Source organism: Trichechus manatus, unplaced genomic scaffold (assembly GCF_000243295.1).
Source record: "Trichechus manatus latirostris isolate Lorelei unplaced genomic scaffold, TriManLat1.0 scaffold00016, whole genome shotgun sequence".
In the NCBI taxonomy this organism is placed as follows: Eukaryota; Metazoa; Chordata; class Mammalia; order Sirenia; family Trichechidae; genus Trichechus; species Trichechus manatus.
The window spans coordinates 109,652-125,926 of record NW_004443952.1 but is presented as its reverse complement, the minus strand read 5'-3'; the positions used below and the strand labels follow the sequence as shown (position 1 = coordinate 125,926).

General features: G+C 41.2%; 2 protein-coding genes across 3 annotated transcripts in view; both read right to left on the bottom strand.

The window, feature by feature from the left end:
• Positions 1 to 16,275, bottom strand: part of C5 (complement C5) — a 114,342-nt gene that overhangs the window by 25,084 nt on the left and 72,983 nt on the right. For both annotated transcript variants that reach the window (XM_023727340.1, XM_004372110.1), the window contains exons 23-28: positions 12,274 to 12,363; positions 10,733 to 10,945; positions 10,212 to 10,287; positions 5,002 to 5,161; positions 3,288 to 3,383; positions 1,295 to 1,466 (exon numbers count right to left, since the gene is read on the bottom strand). In XM_023727340.1, coding sequence (XP_023583108.1) covers positions 1,295 to 1,466; positions 3,288 to 3,383; positions 5,002 to 5,161; positions 10,212 to 10,287; positions 10,733 to 10,945; positions 12,274 to 12,363 — 807 coding nt within the window. The remainder of the gene's footprint in view (positions 1 to 1,294; positions 1,467 to 3,287; positions 3,384 to 5,001; positions 5,162 to 10,211; positions 10,288 to 10,732; positions 10,946 to 12,273; positions 12,364 to 16,275) is intronic.
• On the bottom strand, positions 9,064 to 9,795 carry LOC111819696 (U3 small nucleolar ribonucleoprotein protein IMP4-like). The gene is made up of 2 exons (XM_023727306.1): positions 9,748 to 9,795; positions 9,064 to 9,645 (listed from the first exon to the last, which is right to left on the bottom strand). Exons 1-2 carry the CDS (start codon positions 9,793 to 9,795, stop codon positions 9,064 to 9,066), a joined length of 630 nt encoding a protein of 209 aa, XP_023583074.1.

Here is a 16,275-nt window from a genome sequence, read left to right as displayed (position 1 = left end):
CAATGATCACCGCTACTCCTTCTAGTTCTCTCTCTTGACCTATAGAAAGCAGTATCCTTACTCTTCAAGCTGAAATACATACCTTTATATAAAATGATAAAATATAAGTCAGGTCATGCACTCCTTTGCTTAAAACCCTCCACTAGCTTCCCTTCTCACTCAACAACAAACCCAACCCATTTCCGTAGAGTTGATTCAGACTCATAGGGATCCTACAGGACAGAGTAGAACTGCCCCATAGAGTTTCCAAGGAGTAGCTGGTGGATTCGAACCACCAGCCTTTTGGTTAGCAGCCTAGCACTTTAACCACCGCTTTAACCACCAGGGCTCCAAAGTAGAAGTCAAAGTTCTAGGGCTTCCACTAACCCATTGAGCACTTCAGGTGAATAAGAAACAGGCACCCCTTGCTCTGGGTGGAAGCAGCCCTAAACCAGGGTGCATGGCTGGGTGAGTGGAGCATGGGCTGCATTTCAGCTTCATTCACCCACTTGCTTAGGTGCCTTGTACATTGCACAACTGTACCCAGTAGCCCTGCGGAGACCCTGCAATGACCTCCAAGGCCCTGCATAAGCTCCCCTCAGCCTCTTGCCCTTTTCTCCCCGACCTCATTTCCTACCCCCTAGCTCACTCCTCTCCAGCCACTTTGGCCTCCTTGCCATTCCTGAAGTACCAGGCACATTCCTGCCTCTAGGTATTTGCATGAGCTTTCTCTGTCTGGAACACTCTTCTTCCAGATAGCTCTAGGACTGGCTTCCTCATTGTTCTCAGGTCTTGATTCAAATACCATCTTCTCAGTGATACTTACCCACCCTATCTAAAATTACAACCCCTATCCACTGCCCTGTCTTCCTTCTTGGCTGTATTTATCTTTATATCAGTTACCACAAACTTATTCTCTACATACAGTGTTTTACTTTTTATCTTGTGTGTCTGCCTCTTCCTAATGGAATGTAAGTTTCATTAGGGCTGGGTTTTTTTTTTTTTTTCGGTCTGAGTTGTTTATTGACTTATTACCAGAGCCTAGAACAGTGCTTGGTATACAGGAGGTGCTTAATAAACATTTGTTAAGTAAAGAAATGAACAAATATTCCCAAAAGAATGAAAAAATGATTGCATAGTGATAGTTATTACAATGTGTTGTGATGATTTATTTACACCAGTCTTAACCTGTGAGCTTCTTGAAGGCAGGGACTGTGTCTTGTCACCTTTGCATGCCACCACCCCCTTCCCAGGATTAGCAGACTCTATGTGCTTAGTGACTACTTCCTGAATAAATGTATGGGGTGAGTCATACCTTTCACCACAGCTTCCTTCTTCAGGGCTGAAGCAATTGAACGGAATTGTCTGTGTGTTGAATCTCCCAGGGAAAGAGCATACGCAGCAATGGCCAGTGTAAAGGTGCTCTGGGCTGGGAGGGTATTTTCAAGCAAAAAGCCTTCAGCTTTAGCAAGAGCTGTGTTGATTTTCTGAAAACAAGAGCAGAAAAAACCCTAAGTTTCCTTGGCAAGCATCAGCCTACCAATTGATGTGAACTACCCCCAGGTTTCACAATCCTAGGGTGGCAAGATGACTGGGGGAAAGATGATCAACCTAATGGGAATGATGGCATCTTGCTGAAGCACAACCTTCCAAGAGAAGGAGCAGAGCATGATCTCTGAAGGGAAAATGTAATAGTCCAAAGAGGATTAAGCCTTTTGCCTCCGAGTTCTCACCTCCCCTTTGCAGATTTTTCCCCTTAAGTTTCTTCTTCCAGCATCAGACCTAGCCTCCAGGAAGATAGAACACTGAGCATGGACCAGCTTTCATCATCCTCCCTCTGCATAGCTGAGACAGGTTCACCCCTTCAAAAGGAGCTTTACTAAAAATAACATAAATAGCAGTAAAAAGAAAAAAAAAAAAAAGCCTAGCTGCCAGAGTACTTTTTGATCCTAAGGACTCCAGGAAAAATAGTCCTACTTCCCTTTTCTGAGATATCTAGAATAGTTATTTGGGATAAGCGGATTAGGAGGAAGCCTCATGCAAGGCTTCTAACATCTCACCTGGATCCTTTTCCCCCAACTCCATCTGTATCTCTCAGTCATGTGGTTCTCTAGCCCCCTGGGAACTGGTTCTCTTTCACTCTTTTGTCTTATAAGTATAAATACTAGTTCTCTTGAAATTTAAAAAAAAAATTGTTTTGTTTTGTGGTTCAAATCCTGCAAGTACCCCTGAAATTTTCCACCTCAGTTCTGTAGCTTCGTTTGAAGGACATGTCTAATTTACTTCTGATTTGTAGGCAGGTATATTTAACCTCAAGGAGTCCTAGTAGTGCAATGATTAATCGCTCAGCTGCCAACCAAAAGGTTCCAGACGCGAACCCACCAGGTGCTCCACAGGAGAAAAGACCTGGCAACCTTCTCCTGTAAAGATTTCAGCCTAGAAAACCCTATGGAGCAGTTAGTTCTACTCTGTCCTATAGGGCAGGGCTTCCAACTGGTTCGTTTGCATTTCTAACAAGTTCCCAGGTGACGCTAATGCTGCTGGTTAGGGACCAATTCTGAGAACCACTAGTAGAGCAGTGGTTCTCAAAATTTATTATACATAAAAATCACCTGGGGATCTTATTAAACTTTAGGTTTTGACTCAGTATATCTGGAGTAGAAATGCAAATTCTCAGCAGGGGTTTGAAGGCCTGCTTTAGGGTCACTATGAGGCAGAATCGACAACATATTTAACCTTAGCTCGGGGATTTAATTCCTCCCAGATGAGGGTATTAGCTCCATTAACGTTTGGAATCTTCTATGTTGATTCACTTAGGTAAATCCTCTCTTTCCTCCCCTCAGCTTCCAAACAAATGAAAACAACACAACCCAATGAAACAAACTTGCTAACATGTATCCTCAGTGGTTTCATAATATAGAGTACCTCAACTACGGAATAATAGTAACAGACATAGAATAAGATTTAGCAAAGATAAGAGAGGGGGGCTGAGAACAGGCCATTCTCCCGTAACAAATGGTCAGATGTTATCAGTTCTAGTCCTAGCTCTACAATTTAGTAGCCTGTGACACTGGGCAATTAAATTTACCTTACTTACAAGACTCAGTTTCCTCAACTGTCAATGAGTATGTTGGACAAGGTGGTCTCTAATTTCTATCATAGTTATGAAATCCTTTGATTCTGGAGTTAAAGTTTTTTTCAAGTAATGTGAAAAGAAGGAAAAGAAGTTTTGAAATTAAGTACCTTGTGATTATTGGTCCCCCTAGAAGTAGATGATGGGTGTTGGAGAAAGAAATTTTTTTACTTACCATCAGGGGGCATATATCAAATGCCTTTCTAATTCCAATAACAGTGAAGGCTGTAAGATATAAGGACTTCTGTTTGGCTTCAGTAGGCAAGGTACCCTAAAAATAAGCAATGTTTAAAAAGGAGAGTGAAAATGGTGTCTTTAAAGTGAAGTGACCTGGTTCTAATCTCCCTTTTGAGCCTTATCTCCCACTCTTCCCCTTCATGCACTGCTGTTTCTCACAAAAATTCTGGGTCTTTCTCACTTGCATGCCTTCACTTGTTCCTGCTCCTAGCCCTGCTTCATACCTCCTCACCACATTTAAATTCTCCCCTTCCTTCAAGACCTTTTTAAAATGGCACCTCCTCTATGAAGCACTATTTGGTTTTGGATCACCCATATTTTTTACTCTTATGGCAATGCTATTCCAAAGCAATGCTTACAAGACCTTCCACAAAGTGGCCTCTATTTACCCCTCCAGCTTCATTTCATGCCACTCACCCCCTAGCTCTCTTGGCCCCTGTTCTTTGAGTGAACCACACTCTCTTCACTTCAAAATGCCAGGCATGCTGTTTGCTGTGCTTGGAACACTCTTCCTTGGAACACACATACATATCTTGATTAGAGTTGCTAGTAGTAATACTAACATTTATACCTCACCTTTCCTACCAGTGTGTGAGCTCCCTTGTGGTAGGAATACCGTCTAGTCTATCCTTCCCCTGCCCACCATGCCTAGAATAGGCCCTTGCGTTTATTAGGTACTCAGTGAATGGTTGTTGAAAGAATTGTAAGTGTATGGATGGATGGATGTCTGAAGAAAAAAGTGTTACAACACTTTATTCTTAAAATAGCACCTAGATGACGTCAGTTGCCCCATTTCTTGTGGGAGTCCTAAATCTGCTATTGATGCAACAGAAGACCACCATGAACCACTGTTAGCAGCAGAGATCACTCATGACTGATATGAAAGGGATTTGATTGGGGCAGGCAAAAACATAAAAGATTCTGTTGAATCCTAAAGAAACATTCTAAAGAGTAGAAGGACATGGAGAGAGATTGTAATTAGAGAATGTAATTCAAGCTTTGTAAATAGATTCTAATCTCAAGTAACACTTTTAAAATAAATTGACCCCAATCTCTCTTGCCAATAGAATATAAATAGGGTCCCATCTTTCATGACAACACTGTGTAGCTTTGACTTGTAAGAAGACTCTGCACAATTGGCACAGATTCTGTACCAAGAAAGCAAAAACAAAACAAAACAAAACAAAAAACAAAAACAAAAAAAACCATTGCCACTGAGTTGATTCCAACTCATAGCAACCCTATAGGACAGAGTAGAACTGCCCCATTTCCAGGGAGCAGCTGGTGGATTTGATCTGCCAACCTTTTGGTTAGTTTGGTTAGCAGCCAAGCTCTTAACCACTGCACCACCAGGGCTCTGTGCCAAGAGTAGGAGGGCAAATTAGTACATTTTACTCATTCTGAGATCTCTAGTACTTACCCCCTATGAACCGCAAATGACTGTTATACGAGAGGTCTAAGACATCACTTTATCTGACTTATCTGGATTGGACAGCAGTACAGAAAAGCCATTCATATTCTTTGCTTGCACACCAGAGCATTTCTTGGATGACTACATATTTTTTTCCTCTTCTTCATCTTCCCAAAATAGGGAGAACTAAACTGAAATTTGTAAAAAGAACTACTGCTAATCTGTACATTTGTTTCCTTACCTGTAATTTTACTGGTTGATACTGGGAATTTTCCTTGAAAGATCCATTTTCTAATTGACAATTCTCAATTAGCCACAATAAAGAATTACAAATTGAATTTTGGTTCTGATCTACGTATCTATTTACTTGTCCAAGTATTCTTACAGCAAAAGCTGTTAACCTTTAAGACAAAAATCAAATAAATATTTGACATTAAATCTCTTTGGGATTTCAATTTAGAGAGTGTCTTAGTCCATAGAACACTTATTTTTTTTAAAAGAAAGTACCATTTAGAAACATATAAGTTGTTGCTGTTTTATAGTGGAAGGGAAGATTGCAGGAAGATCTCTGAAATGTTCAGTCGGTAAATATGTGCCGCACATCTACATCTTCTGTGATGATAGCATTGTTAGCCAGTATACAAACTAGAAATTGATTTCTGGTGATTAAAAAATATATACTATCTGAAGTTGAAGATAAGAGTGGTGAAACAAACACTTTTGAGTCAAGGCACAGACACTTAGTACCTATTCAACAAATATTGACTGAATAAATAAAAGAACACAAGACATAGAAGAGTAAAATTATAAAATCCTAGACTGTAAGATCTGTAAAGGCCATCTAATCTAAATCCCTAGCTGATGCATGAACTCGTTCTTCAACACCCCCGAGAGTGTATCTGGCTTCTCCTTGAATGATGTCTTTGACAGGAAACTCATCACGTCAGAAGGAAGCTTTAATTATCGCTATTAGTCAAAAAGGAATTTTAATCTCTATGAGTATCTCTCAGATAATATCAGAGAGGATCCAATTCATAACCCCACAGCACCTCTTACAACTCCATCCTTCTCCTCCTGTTCTCTCAACCACTCCAGCTTTCCAAGAGCTGCTCACTCTCCACACTCCCTAAATGTCTCTGAGATCCAGCCCTCCCTCTTCCCTTCACTTCCCTAACTTTTAAAATTTGTTTTATTTTTTCAATTTATTCTTAAGTTAATATTTCTTCAAGAGGTAATACATTCATACGATTCAAAAATCCAAAAGCACTGAGGCTGGATGAACTCCCAAAATTATTGCCCTGAGATAATCTTTAAACCTTAAACCAAAATATTCCTTGAAGTCTTCCTAAAACCCAACAATAGTTTAATTCAATTAGTAAAGACTGTCTACCTTGAGCATTGTGTGCTTTTATGGAACTATCTAAATGGGATGAAATTGATGACAGCAATTCGAAAGGTTAGATAGGAAACTTAGGGGCAGTGAGTTTATGTCAATGGGGGAGGAACAATTTGAAAAAGGAGAATGAGAATGGTTGCACAACTTGACAAATGTAATCAATGTCACAGAATTGTACATGTAGAAATTGTTGAATTGGTGTATGTTTTGCTGTGTATATTTTCAACAACAACAAAAAATAAAATAAATTATTTTTTAAGAATCCAAAAGCATAAAGGATATATAATGAAAAGTTTCCCTCCAGCCCCTGTCTCCCTCCACCTGGAAGGATGTACAAACTCATAATAGTGAGTTCCTTTGGGGAAGGGGAAACAGGAATAAGATGGAGACTTGTGGCTAAAGGGAAAACTTGAACTATCTCTGTAATGTTTCTTTCTTAAAAAAAAAAAAAAAAAAAGACTAAGCTAATAAGAAAAATGTTCACAGTTGTTAATTTTGGGTTTTGTTAATATGGATAACTTTATTTTTTGTGTCTTCCCTATACTTCTCAAACAACTTTAAGGGTATTCAGGTGCTGGCCATTTTCTTTTATGTATGTATTTCTCTCAAGGAACTTGTGGAGTTGGTTCTAGGACAATACTCAGTGTTTTTATGTTTTTGGCTGAACACAATCCACTCAGTCTTTTCCCGAAACTCTTGAAGGGTTCTGGGTATTTACTGAGAGGCTATCATGTCTTCTTTTGCCGGGGGTGGGGTGGGGAGGGGGAGGGGGCGGTTCTGTTCTCCAGGCATTTATTCCCAGTTTCTGTTGTGGTAGTTTCTAGTCCACATCAATATCTACCCCTCCCCTGCATCCTGGTTGTTATCTTCTGATTGGTATGCTCCAGCGGTGATTTAGGAGATAATATTGGAACCATTATTCCCTGTCCTAAAATGTGACCCAGCTGGAGCTGGACTTAACAAACAGTCACAAGGACACATCAGTTGGGCCTGAGGTATAAAGATAATAGCTAGGACAATCTTGGAAAACATCTTCTAGGGAACTTTTCACATAAACAAATCATAAAAAGAGCACAAAAGTCCCACATACTTTCCATTCTTATCTTTTTTTATTAGCCTTTCAGTGAATAGTAAGATTTGTTGGACCAATGAAGACCCTCCTGACTGTCTTTACTGAAACCTGTACCAATGATTGTTAAGAAAGACAATTCAAAATGTAGGATCACAGTTTCTAGCCAATCTGTGAAAAGGTGAAGCTTTCAATGATTTTACCTATTTTGTAGCGTTAATATACACATGCTTGTCCATTTTTTCCACTGTTGCTTATGCTGTAATATTTCCTTGGGCTTGGGCAGATATGGCTCTAGCAGCATACTTGTCCATTCCCACTTTTGTCTGTTCTGTAATATTCCTTGGATTTGGGCAGACATGGCTCTGGCAGCATGCTTGTTCATTTCCTGCTTTTGCCTCTTGAATGTATGCCGAATAAAACTTTTCTTTTTGCTTTACTAAACTTTTTGATGTTTTTACCCTAGAATGGGGGTCTATGCGTGTTTTAAAATGTGCCACCCATACATGGACACAGGATATTAGACCTACTTCTAAGGAACAATCTGTGGGACTTGGTGACTGGATATAGCGCCAAAAGGAAAGGGAGAAGTAACGAACCAACTGACAAGTCTGACTTGGTGGAAAGGGGACAAAGTGTAGAGTATTGTTGTGCACTGATTAAGGCAACAGAGGAGAATTGTGTTAGAAGAAGAAAAGAATGAATTTGACACAGATTGTGTTTGAAGGGTCTTTGGTTCCCAGACACCTAGAAATGTGGATCTGGAACTTAGGAAAGAAGTTAGGCTTTGAGACATGGGTTAGGGAGTCATCAGCATAGAAGTTGTGGAAGTTATGAGCAAAGATGGGATTGTATAAGGTGAGATTTCAGAAAATAAGAAGGGCTGAGAACTCTTCAGTAGTTGAAAGGCATAATCTAAAAGTAAGCCATTTTAGGTTACAAACTCCTTGAATGAGTTTTATACAGGAAAGACTACAAAATAGCTGGCACACAGTGTTTTTTGTTAAATATTTTGCCAAAAGCAGGATAATTTTTTTTTAACAGACTGCCATATGGACTTCTAGTTAATTTATTCTGTGTCCCTCAAATCATGAGAATTATAGAAGTTATTATGCTTCCATGATTAAAGATTTATTGAACAGCTACTGTATGCCAGGCACATACCAAGCACTAGGAATACTTGGAGCTGACCACATGGAAGTTACATTCTAGTGGGGGAGACCGACAATAAGGGAGATAAGTAAGAATGTTAGTGATAAGGAGAAAAAGAATGTAGAGGAGAAAGATATGAAGTGCTTTGGTGAGGGAGGGTTGAAATTTTAGATAGAATGATTAGCAGAGGCCTCACTGAGAGGTGACTTTTGGTAAAAACTGAGGGAAGTAAGGGAGCCAGCCATGCTGATAACGTGAGGAGGAGCATTTCAGACAGAGGGAACAATCAGTACAAAAGCCCTGAGGTAGAATGGTGCCTGGAGTGTTTGAGGAACAGTGAGAAGGCCAACAGGAGTGGAATTAAAGAGGAGTAGGAGATAAGGTTGGAAAAGTGAGGTGGGGCCAGATCACATAGGGCTCTATAGGTTACAGTAAGAAGTTTGGCTTTTACCCTGGGTAAGATGGGAAGCCCCTGAAGGGTTGTTGTTTTTTTTTTTTTTTTTTGACACACAGGATTTATTTTGACTCCATCTCTCCTACAAAACCCATGTCTATAGCATCGTGGGTCTGTGACAATTCCACTTTTTGGGTTCCAAGTCCATGTCTCTGACCAACAGGCAAGGCTCATTCAGCACTCAAGAAGACCCTCTTGTGTGCGGTATTGGTGTCTGGGTGCCAGCACCACTCTACATCGGCCGTGGCCTCCTGTTCCAGGGTGCCAGGCGAATCATGTACAGCTTCGGCTCGAAGCGAGGTCCAACCTCGGTCAGCTCCACATTGTGGGGATCCATCTTCTTGTAGATGTGGTGCCTGGGGTGAGGGGTGGGAGCAGCAGGTGTGCCCCGGTGCTCGTGAACAACCAGTAGGTCAGTGACTCCATTGGCTTTGCAGGCTCGCACCAGCGCACCCACCTCATGCCGGCCTCGGTTCATGCGCTGTGCTCCTGGAAACACCAGCTTTAGCTCCTTTGCAAACATCTTGAGGCGGGAACTGGGGTCTCGGGAGGTGGTGATCATGATCTTGGGATCCTCAACCCCTGCCCATCGATATTCATCATCCACATGGCTGGTTACACCTTCACCACCAGCGTCGTCAGACTCCAAGGATCCCTGTAAGGCTAGAGCCTGCCGGCGTAACTCGGTGGGTATCAGGCGGTTCTCTTCGAGCGCGCGCCGGAGCCTCTCCTTCTTCTCGTGGGCCGTTCGCCGCGCTTCCTCGCGGCCCTTGCCGTACAGGTACTCGCGGCGCAGGCGGGCCTCGCGGCGCAGCTCGAAATATCATTCCACGCCTCGTGCCCTTGGACTTCTTCCCGGGGGCAGGTTCCCCCATCTGCTCCACCCCACCCCTCACCCCTCCCCACCCCCACCCGCGCTACGTTTCTGCCTCGGGGAGCTCCTAGCCACTAAAGGTAAGCTCATTTCTGTTCGCCCCTGCAGGGTTTTGAGTGTCGTGACCCAACTTATTTTTTAACAGGGTCACTCTGGATGCTGTGTTGAGCATAGACTGAAGAGGAACAAGTGTAGGCTGAAGCAGAAAGACCAGAAGAGGCTATTGCAATAATCCAGGTGAGAAGTGATAGTGACTTAGACCAAGATAGTGTGGTGGGGGTTGGTGAGAAGTCATCAAATTCAGGATATATTTTGAACTTACAGACAAAAATATTTGCTGGATCAGATATGGATTGGAAGAATGAAGGATGACTAGGCTTGTAGCCTGAGGAACTGGAGGAATAGAGCTTCCATTATGGTTGTTATTCTTTAGTTAATTGTAAGTATTAGTAGATCTCTAGATATCAATCACTATATGAAAATGCAAGTCAAAACCTTCCACTTACCATGTACTAGCACCTCCACCCTTCCACATGCTGTAAGAATGGTCAGCATTTCTGTAGGACATGATGCTCACCATCCCTAAGAGGCATCAGAAAAAGAACAGAGAGCTTCAATGAACTCTGTTTCTACTCAAAGAGCTCCTTATCCACCCCGGGGACGGTAAACTTTTGGTGTTGGGCAAGTATATGCTCTGTGGCCAACACTGAATTTCTCAAAGGAATTATGTGAATTGCTTCAATTGGGAATTATCAAGTAGAACATTCCGATCTCATTCAAGAAGGAAGGAAGTACTCTGTAAAGTTTGGAATGCAGGTGTCTTTCTCTTATCCAGGCATTTTTGTAAGTGAAGCCAAAATGCTACAGAAATAGTATTTATATAGTAGAGGCCACGTATATAATTGCTAAAATGCTTTTTCAGTTAAGGCTTAATATAATCCATAACAGCTTAAACATTAGTTTTGTTGAAACATCCATTTAAAAAACACTATATTTTTATGTAAAATATGTGAAATAAATGTTTCACCTTCTTTTAATTTCTTCTTCAGGTTTTGTTTTTTTGTATATGAGTTAGGATGAAAAATGTTCCAATGATTTCCTGCTTCCAAATAGTGAAAGACATAAAATACTGGGACAATGCTCATCAACTCTGCCTCTGCACTCCCCTTAGGGAGGTGGGTTAGGATGTCCATGCCTTCCTTACTCAGAACTGCAGACATGACCTCACCTATAAGCAGTCCTGTAACAAAAAGGAAATCAGAGTAGACACAGCCACTTTACATCAATTTTTAACTGAGGCATAGTATATTCTAAAGAAGGAAGCTTATCTATCTCTATTCTTCCATTCTTATCTAGGGTTGAATTACTTCTCAGAACAGGGACAAGAACTAATTAGGAACATGGATTTAAAAGAAACACCAAAAGTAGGCTTTAAATTATGTATGCAATATGGTGATAAGATGGTGTAATACAGTGGACAGATTGCTGCATAGAGGATATGGCAAATTGCTTGCCATTCAACTCGATAGCTGTATACACTGTAAAACATATGACTCACTGTCCTACACAAAGCAAAGCAAAGAGCCTGAACTGGGGGTGCCGTGACTCAGTTCATAACTTTCTGTGTGATTTTTGGCAAGTCACTTTCTTATATATCCAACATCAGGGTTGTGCATGATCAAAAAGTTCCTCGAAAGTATGGCCCCCAGACACCCTTTTAGCTCAGTAATGAAGTCACTCCTGAACTTCACCCTCCAGCCAAAGATTAGAGAGCCCCATAAAACAAAACGAGACTAATGGGGCACAACAGCCCAGGGACAAGGACTAGAAGGCAGAAGGGGACAGGAAAGCTGGTAATAGGGAACCCAAGGTCAAGAAGGGAGAGTGTTGACATGTTGTGGGGTTGTTAACCACTGCCATAAAACAATATGTGTACTAACTGTTTAATGAGAAACTATTTGTTCTGTAAACCTTCATCTAAAGTACAATAAAAAAAAAAAGTTTCCCTATAGTGCTAACATTCTGGAATTCCAAGGTTTCATCTGAGATAAAATGCATTCAGGACATTCTATCATTTTGATGATAAGCTATTGAATTGTAAAAGCAGGACATCAAGGAAAACCCACCAAAGACCACATTTTTGTAACTATACTAGAGGGGAGAGACCTCTCTGGGACTGGTATTTAGCAGAGAAATATGGCTCTCTTGGGCCATTTATAGGTCATAAAGCCTTCTCTGGAGCAGGACTGGCTGTTAAGACCATGGAATGTTCTTTAAGTCTAGAAGTAGTTGTATTATCCGTTTTAGAAAAGTCTTTGGGCCAATGGCAGCCCCCACTCTCTATCACGGGAGAACAAATCCCCGTTTAAATCAGGCTAGTAAAAGACGATAGTTGGAAAAGTGATGGGGGTTTGAAGATAGGGGATGGAGGTAGGATATACTCCTAGAGCTGGATTTTTCTGTGCTACTGAGCATAGAAGCAGAGAAATAGAATAATCATGAGTATATTTGATTTTTGTTTGAAGCAGGAAGTGAAATATGCAATACAAATGGCATTAGTTAATTTACCTTTTACACTCACAATCCTTTTCACTTTTGTTTTGGGGACCAAATCTAATGGTATCCTGTATGGGAACTCTTTTCGCCTGCTAACGATACCTGAAATTAAAAATTTTACTGGATTTACACAGAGTTCTCAGGGGAAGACTACATACTTTGCAGATTATTTGTAATGTACCCACTTCTACAGAATGTTTTAAAATAAAAGACTTTTATAACACTATTAAACTTTAAAAAGAAAGTGAAATGTAAGTAAGTACATAATTTAAAAAGAGGAAGTTAAAGATCACTGAGGATATTTATCAAACTCCAGGCTTATATAGTCTTGTTAAATAAAGCATTAAATTTGGCTATAAGCTTCCTGATCATTACGAGAAAGGGAATAAATAGGTTATATAATTGTTATTCACCAGTGAAAGGGTACATGCTCTTTCATCCAAAGAGAGAAAATTGTTCTTGAAATGGAAATCTAAAAATAAGTAACATGTAGCTCTTTGTTGTTGTTGTTGTTAGCTGCCAGAGTTGGCCCCTGACTCATAGCAACCCCTGACTCACAGCGACCCCATGTGTTACAGAGTAGAATTGTTCCAAAGGTTTTTCTTGGTTGTAATCTTTAGGAGGAGCCCTGGTGGTGTAGTGGTTAAGAGCTCAGGCTGCTAACCGGAAGGTTGGCAGTTTGAACCTACCATCCACTCCTTAGAAACCCTGTGGGGGCAGCTCTACTCTGTCCTATAGGGTCGCTGTGAATCAGAATCAACCCGACAGCAGTGAGTTTTTTTTTTTTTTTTTAAATCTTTAGGAAGCAGTTCGCCAGGCCTTTCTTCTGTGGAACCACTGGTGAGTTCAAACTGCGAACCCTTAGGTTAGCAGCCGATTGCAAACCACTTGTGCCACCCAGCCTCCTGTAATTCTTTAGTCATGGATATATGAAGGTTAGCTCCACTAGGAAGCATGCCCTGAATTTCTTTCCACTTTCCCCTGCCAATCTAATTTAGACACTTATTCCTCTTGCTCACAACAATGGAATTTTAGCATACCTGTATCAGAGCATTTTTTTTCTATTGTCATCACAGCTTATTTCATAAAAAATGATAACATTTATCATTTTATTAAGAGTACCAGGCACTCTATGAAGCACTTCAAATGTATTATTACACTGGTTCCTCACAACAGCCCTATAAGCTAGGTCTATTATCAGCATCATCATAGCTTTACAAATGGAGAAACTGAGGCTTAGAAAGTAACTTGCTCAAAGTCACAGAGCCACTAAGGGTGGAGCTGCAATCTAAACTTGGGAAGTTTTACTGTAAAGTCCATAGTAATAACCACAAAGAGAGTCTACCTGTCATCATCCTGCTAAGCAAGCTTTTTGAGGGCAGTGACAATCTCTTATTCAACACTGTAGTCCCAGAACTGAGCACAATCCCTGGCACACGGCATATGCTAAAAGAATGAATGGCATTTTGCAATTTAATGGACAAACCATAGGCTTCATAGAAGATGCAGGAATATTCCTCATGTAACTTATTTCTTCACTAACCCTTAATAAATGCCAAGGATATAACATTAAAATAAAACTCAGTGAAGACATGTAAGACATTTATAACGTGATTGAAAGAGCATAGAGTTCAGAAAGAGCTTACTGGTATGGTACTACTTGTGTGACATTGGACAAGACACTTAACTTTCTATGCCTCAGTCAGCTCATCAGTTAAATGGAATTAATATTTTCCTCAAAGGGCTTTTGTGCGGATAAAGATAATGTAGACAAAGAACTTGACATACAGTTCTTGCTCAACATCTGTATTAAATATAAGTATTAATGATAATAAATAAATAGGTATATAGACTTAATATAAATATTAAATAACACTTACTGCACAAAGGTTGTTTTAGGTTATCTAAATTTAATCGTCCACCCCCTTTCTTCCTTGATACTTGCTCTTGACTATTTCAATTCCTTTTAATAACTCCACTACCAGATGAAAAGTTTTAGAAGAGAAAGCTAAAACTAAGAAAAGTCAGTTTTACTCCTTGCTAGAGATCATGGTAAAAGGCCCATCAAGACATCACATAGAAAGGTAGACTCCAGAGGCAGGGGGAAGATGGCGGAGTAGTCAGATGCTTCCTGTGGACCCTCTTCCCAAAGACCCAAAAAACAAGTGAATCGTTTATATATGACAATGTAGGAGCCCTGAACATCAAAGGCAATGTTGAGGAATTGGACTGAGTCGCAGGGGGAGGGAGAGATGATTGGGAAGCAGCAGCAGTTGCCAGACCTGACCTGGTGGGAGCTGACACCCTTCAGGCCGGATAGGCTGGCATGTGTGGTGAGGCAAGCAGTGGTGCTTGGGAGGTGTTCTCCACATCAGGAGAGACCAAGCAGTGGAGAGTCTACTCAAGCCTCTAGAACCAGTGAAAAGTGGCGCTCAATTGGTAAAAGATAAGTACATGTGTCCAACCTACCACACAGATCAAAAAACACCCCCTTTGGGAAAAACCTCTTTCCCATTTACCTGCCCCTTCCCTACTCTGCACTGGGTCCCGGCCTGGCTTCAGCGATTGCCAATTGCCAAATCTCCTGGGCCAGAAGTGTGACCTGTCACGTGCCCTGAGCCATTCTCCTGGCCTTCGAGAGGGAACAAATTAACAAATGGAAAAAAATAATCTGCCAGCTCCCCTACGCTGGGAACTCAGGGTAGGCACGGCTCCTTTGCCTGGGCACAGGCATAAGGGGTCCATAGACTTTGAATGCCTTTCACCCCTGCATAAACCTGTGTGGGCCCATTTCAACAGCGTAGGCCCTCATTACCACAGTACAACAGGGTTTATACCTGAAGCCTAACTTCAACTGTATCAGCTGTATGGTCAAGTGGCAGGTTCATGACATTTGACACTGCTCTGCCCGTTAAGCAGGGTCTTCAAATACCCACATCAGGGGCCTGATGACTGGTGGCTCCACCGATGCCACCTAGCCACCGCAACAGGGGTCCAAGAATAAGTGGTGCCTCCCAGTCCTTATAGGCAACAGCAGTGGGTGCTCACAATCTGGCTACAAAACCCACCCACCTACGTGTTCTAGGGAACAGGGACACACTTTCCTCCCAGACTAGGGAACAGGGACATGCTTTCCTCCCAGACACTCAGCTCCCTGCCTTCCTCAGAGCGTGATCCCCTACTGCAGCCAGATACCTGTGCCTAAACCAATCACCCCTGCCTGTCTAGGAATGTAGATGAGGCCTGCACCACACACTTGGTGACTGACTACCTGGATCCCTGAGCTGAATCCATACAAGAAAAGTAAACAGACTTCTGGGCTAACATACCTCGTAACAGATCTAACCACCTGGTGACAGGACATTAGAGCTTCAAAGGCACCAATAATCAAACTAGCTCACACAAGCAGCCTATCAAAACAAAACGAGAAGCTAGGACACAGTAAGCAAACATAAAATAAATAAGTATAATAACTTATTGATGGCTCAGAGACAATGGTCAATATCAAATCACATAAAGAGGCAGACCATGATGGCTTCAGCAAGCTCCCAAAACAAAGAATCAAGAAATCTTCCAGAGGAAGAGAACTTCTTGGAATTACCAGAGGTAGGATACAAAAGATTAATATAAAGAATACTTCAAGAGATCAGGAAGGAGATCAGTCAAAATGCAGACCATCCAAAGAACACACAGACAAAGCAATAGAGGAACTTAAGAAGATTAGAGAAGAGCATGATGACAAATTTAAGAGGCTGCAAGAATCCACAGAGAGACAGCAATCAGAAATCCAGAAGATTAACAATAAAATGTCAGAATTAGACAACTCAATAGAAAGTCATAGGAGGTGAATTGAGGCAATACAAGTCAGAATAAGTGAGACTGAAGATAAAGCACTTGACACCAACTTATCTGAGGAAAAATCAGATAAAAGAATTTTAAAAAATGAAGAAACTCTAAGAATTATGTGCGACTTCATCAAGAGGAATAATCTATGAGTGATTGGAGTACCAGAAC